This window comes from Apteryx rowi, unplaced genomic scaffold (assembly GCF_003343035.1).
Source record: "Apteryx rowi isolate R43461 unplaced genomic scaffold, aptRow1 scaffold_1289, whole genome shotgun sequence".
NCBI classification, from domain to species: domain Eukaryota; kingdom Metazoa; phylum Chordata; class Aves; order Apterygiformes; family Apterygidae; genus Apteryx; species Apteryx rowi.
In genome coordinates, this window is record NW_020447518.1 from 28,248 (window position 1) to 33,117 (window position 4,870).

The following is a 4,870-nucleotide window of genomic DNA, read 5'->3' on the forward strand; positions in this document are numbered from 1 at the left end:
GCTGCTGGTGGGGACCACGCGCAACGCGCTGCTCCGGGGCAGCCTGGCCGCCGGCTTCGCCCCCATCGTCCAGGTGCCGGCGGGAACGGGGGCGGGAGACAGGAGACGGGAGACGGGGCGCCACTCCTGCGCGGAGCAGAGCCGGAGCCGGGGATCCAGGGTGTTGCTCCCAGACAGAGCGGCCCCAGAGCTGGGGTTGGGAGCGCCATTCCCTGCCGGAGCGGCTCCGGAGCTGGGGATTGGGGATGTCGCTCCCAGCCGGAGCATCTGTGGATCTGGGGCATTGCTCCTGGCTGGAGCAGCCCCGGATCCGGGGATCTGGGGTGTCACTTCTGGCCGGAGCAGCCCCAAATCCGGGGATCCGGGGTGTCACTTCTGGCTGGAGCAGCCCAGATCCAGGGTGTTGCTGCTGGCCGGAGCATCTGTGGATCCGGGGATCCAGGGTGTCGCTCCTGGCTGGAGCAGCCCTGGATCTGGGGATCCTTGGTGTTGCTCCCGGCCAGGGCACCCTGGATCCAGGGATCCTGGGTGTCGCTCCCGGCCAGAGCAGCCCTGGATCCAGGGATCCTGGGTGTCGCTCCCGGCCGGGGCACCCCGGATCCGGGGCGTTGCTCCCAGCCAGCGCATCCACGGACCCGGGGCACCCGGCCGCGCGGGGCCGGGGCGCCGTTCCCGGCGGGAGCGCGCACGGACCGGGGCTCTGGGCGCCGCAGGGCCACACGGACGAGCTCTGGGGCTTGGCCACGCACCCGTCGCGGAGCCTCTTCCTCACCTGCGGCCACGACCGGCAGCTCTGCGTCTGGGACAGCCGGGAGCACGCGCTGGCCTGGAGCCTCGCGCTGGAGGTGCCGCCGGGAGCGGGAGCGGGAGCGGGAGCGGGAGCTGGCCCCGGCGCCGGCCCTGACGTCTCGCCCCCTCGCAGGACACCGGCCTCTGCGCCGACTTCCACCCCGGGGGACACGTGGTGGCCGTGGGGCTGCAGACGGGACGGTGAGTCCCGGCGGAGCGGCGGGCTCGGAGCTGGCGGAGCGTCCGGAGCGTCCGCCCGCGCTGACCCGCCGCCTCGCCGCAGGTGGCTGGTGCTGGACGCGGAGACGCGGCAGGTGCTGGCGTCCGGCGCCGACGGCAGCGGCGAGCAGCTCTCCGTGGTGCGCTACTCGCCAGGTGGGTCCCGGCGCCGTTCGTTCCCGGTGCCGTTCATTCCCGGCGCCGTTCCCGGCCTCACCGCCCGCCTCTCCCGCCCAGACGGCGAGTTCCTGGCCGTGGGCTCCCACGACAACGTCATCTACATCTACGGCGTGGGCGAGCGCGGGCGCAAGTACAGCCGCTTCGGGCGCTGCGCGGTGAGCGGCCCTGGCACGGCACGGCACGGCACGGCACGGCACGCGGCCCTGCTCCGGCCGGCAGCCCCCCTCGCTCCCACACCCCCGCTTGGCTCCAGTGTCCCTGCTTGCTCCCGAGGGTCCCGCTCCGGCCGACGCTCCCGCTCGCCCCCACGTCCCTGCTTGCTGCAATGCTCCCGCTTGCTCCGACATCCCCGCGCCGGTCAACGCTCCCGCTCGCTCCGAAGCTCCTGCTTGCTCCAATGCTCCTGCTTGGTGCTGATGTCCTGCTTGCTCCGACATTCCTGCTTGCTCCGATGTCCCTGCTTGGCCCCAACACTCCCACTCGCTGCAATGCTCCCGCTCCCTCCAACATCCCTGCTTGGCCCTGATGCTCCCGCTCGCTGCAATGTCACTCCTTGCTCCAATGCTCCCGCTTGCTCCGATGCTCCTGCTTGCTCTGGTGCTCCCACTCAGTCCCACATCCCCGCTCACTCCAACGCTCCCACTTGCTCCGACATCCCTGCTTGCTCCGGTGTCCCCACTCGCTCCGACGCCCCTGCTTGGCCCCACGTCCCCGCCGGCGCCGCCGCTCCCACCGCTCCGGTGCCGGAGCCTGCAGGGCTGACGGGCTCCGTGCCGCAGGGCCACTCGAGCTTCATCACGCACCTGGACTGGTCCAAGGACAGTCGCTTCATCATGTCCAACTCGGGCGACTACGAGATCCTCTACTGTGAGTGCGGCGGCTCCAGCGGCGCCGGCCGGCCGGTGGCTCCGTCCCTCCTTCCCTGCCTCCATCCCTCCTTCCCGCCGCGCAGGGGACGTCGCCGGGGGCTGCAAGCTGCTGCGCAACCGCTTCGAGAGCCGCGACCGCGAGTGGGCCACCTACACCTGCGTGCTGGGCTTCCACGTCTTCGGTCAGCGCCTGCCCGCCGCGTCCGCTCCGTGTCCCCTCTGCCGCCCCCCCCCCGCGTCCCCTCCATCCCCTCCACGTCCCCTCCGCGTCCCCTCCATCTCCTCCATGTCCCCTCTGTGGCCCCTCCATCTCCTCCACGTCCCCTCCACATCCCCTCTGCGTCCCCTTTGCCTCCCCTCCGCGTCCCCTCCACCGCCCCTCCGTGTCCCCTCTGCGTCCCCTCCATGGGCCCCCGGCATCCCTCCATCCGCTCCGTCCCCTCCCGTCCTCTCCTGCTCCCTCCATCCCCTCCGTCTTCTCACCCCCTCCGCGTCCCCTGCGTCCCCTCCGTCTTCTCCATGTCCCCTTCCATCCCCTCCACATTCCCTCCGTCCCTTCTCGTTCCCTCTCCATCCCCTCCATCCCCTCCTTGTCCCCTCCATCCCCTCCACATCCCCCCCGTCCCCTCTGTGTCCCCTCCGCGTCCCCCCGCGTCCCCTCCGCGCCCCCCCGGCTGACGGCGCCCGCGCAGGCGTGTGGCCCGACGGCTCCGACGGCACCGACATCAACTCGCTGTGCCGCTCCCACGACGAGCGCGTGGTGGCCGTGGCCGACGACTTCTGCAAGGTCCATCTCTTCCAGTACCCCTGCGCCCGCGCCAAGGTCCGCGCGGGACGGCGCCGGGACGGGGCAAAACATGGGGATGGGCGGCACGGGGATGGGGGACGCGGAGGGGACACGGGGAGGACACAGAGACGTGGGGACGCAGAGGGGACACGGGGACGGGGGACACGGGGGACACAGGGATGGGGGACGAGGGGTCACAGGGATGGGACATGAGGACACAGGGACATGGGGATGGGCGGCACGGGGATGGGGGACGCGGAGGGGACACGGGGAGGACACAGAGACGTGGGGACGCAGAGGGGGACAGGGATAGGGGACAAGGGGACACAGGGACATGGGGCTGGGGGAAACATGGGAATGGGGGACACAGGGATGGGGAACATGGAGGGGACACGGGGAGGACACAGAGACGTGGGGACGCAGAGGGGACATGGGGATGGGGGACACGGGGGCCAGGGGGGATGGGGGACAGGGGACACAGGGATGGGACATGAGGACACACAGATGGACACAGAGGGGACACAGGGACATGGGGATGGGGGACACGGGGGGGACGTGGGACCATGGGGAGGACACAGAGATTGGGGGGGGTGCAGAGGGGACACGGGGATGGGGACATGGAGCAGCCAGGCTGGACATGGAGGTAGGGGCTGCACACGTGTGCATGGAGAGAACACGCGTGTGCGTGTGCAACGGGGAGCCGTGGGGCTGGTGCACAAACGCACACGGCAGGAGGGAGCACGGGGAGGGCGGAGGAGAGCACGCGTGTGCAGGGAGCCGTGGAGACACGTGTGTGTGTGTGTTCACATGTATGGGGAGTCAGGGAGACACGTGTGTGTGTGTTCACATGTGCAGGGAGCTGGGGAGACACGTGTCTGCGTGTTCACATGTGCAGGGAGCTGGGGAGACATGTTTGTGTGTGTGTTCACGTGTGTGGGGAGCTGGGGAGACACGTGTGTGTGTTCACAAGTGCGTGTGCACAGCAGAGCCCAGGACACGGTCAGATGCCCTGTACACGTGTCTACACGCGTGCAGGGACACAGGGGAACCTCTGGCACGCTGCCCATGAGCACGTGTTCACACATGTGCACACACGGGGGCGGCACACACCAGTCCGGCCCCCGCGTACACGTACCCACACACGTGTGTGCGGGGCGCAGGTGGGTGCTGGGCCGTCCCAGGAGGGTCAGGGGCACTGTGGCCACCCCGGTCAGTCCCGGTTGGTGCCGTTGGCGGTGCCAGTGCCGTTGGCGTTGGCAGTGCCGTTGCTGTCGGCAGTGGTGGTGCCGTTGCCGCCGGTAGTGCCGGTGCCGACGCCGATGTGGAGCGGGTCGCCCGCAGGCGCCGAGCCACGTGTACGGCGGCCACGGGAGCCACGTGACCAACGTGCGGTTCAGCCACGACGACGTGCACCTGGTGTCGCTGGGCGGGAAGGACACCAGCATCTTCCAGTGGCGGGTGCTGGGCGGCCCGTGCCGCCGCTCCCTCTCCGCCGACGGCACCGGCACCGACAACGATGGCACCGGGGACGGCGAGGAGCCCCGCTAGCGGTGCCACCGCCGCCCCGCCAGGGACCAAGGGCCGCGGCCCCCCGTTAAGGCGCCGCACGCACTGTGACAGGCACCAATAAAGCCTTGGGACCGGGTGGCTCCGTCTGCTCCCTGCGCCGCCGCCGCCCCGCGCCCGCTTCCGGCCCTGGCCCCGCTTCCGGCCCGCCGCTGCCGGAAGAGCCCGAGCCGCCGCCGCCGGACAGTCCCGAGCCCCTCCCGGAAGTGCCCGAGGCCGCGGCGAAGCTTCCCGAGCCGCTTCCGGAAAGGCCCGAGCGCGCTCCGGAAGGGCCCGAGGCGGCGCCGAGGCCGCTCCGGAGGCGCCCGAGCGGGTCGTGCCGGTGCGGAGGCGGCGGGAGCGGGAGGCGATGAAGCGCGGGCCGGGCCGGGCCCGGGGGTAGCGCGGCCGAGCGAGCGGCCATGGCGGCCAACATGTACCGCGTCGGCGGTGAGCGGGGGGCCGGGGCCGCGGGAGCGCG

The 4,870-nt window shown here is 71.5% G+C and overlaps 2 protein-coding genes across 2 annotated transcripts in view; both read left to right on the forward strand.

The window, feature by feature from the left end:
* EML3 (echinoderm microtubule associated protein like 3) overlaps nucleotides 1-4,483 on the forward strand; it is an 8,126-nt gene extending 3,643 nt beyond the window's left edge. Inside the window, exons 7-15 of the mRNA XM_026055993.1 lie at nucleotides 2-73; nucleotides 714-845; nucleotides 923-990; nucleotides 1,073-1,164; nucleotides 1,246-1,343; nucleotides 1,968-2,055; nucleotides 2,141-2,239; nucleotides 2,750-2,880; nucleotides 4,186-4,483. Of these exons, the coding sequence (XP_025911778.1) occupies nucleotides 2-73; nucleotides 714-845; nucleotides 923-990; nucleotides 1,073-1,164; nucleotides 1,246-1,343; nucleotides 1,968-2,055; nucleotides 2,141-2,239; nucleotides 2,750-2,880; nucleotides 4,186-4,392 (987 nt within the window). The 3' untranslated portion in view covers nucleotides 4,393-4,483. The remainder of the gene's footprint in view (nucleotide 1; nucleotides 74-713; nucleotides 846-922; nucleotides 991-1,072; nucleotides 1,165-1,245; nucleotides 1,344-1,967; nucleotides 2,056-2,140; nucleotides 2,240-2,749; nucleotides 2,881-4,185) is intronic.
* A 141-nt stretch (nucleotides 4,484-4,624) lies between these two features.
* The window catches only part of MTA2 (metastasis associated 1 family member 2), a 7,286-nt gene continuing 7,040 nt past the window's right edge, over nucleotides 4,625-4,870 (forward strand). The window contains exon 1 of the mRNA XM_026055994.1: nucleotides 4,625-4,839. Within this exon, the coding sequence (XP_025911779.1) occupies nucleotides 4,812-4,839 (28 nt within the window). The 5' untranslated portion in view covers nucleotides 4,625-4,811. The remainder of the gene's footprint in view (nucleotides 4,840-4,870) is intronic.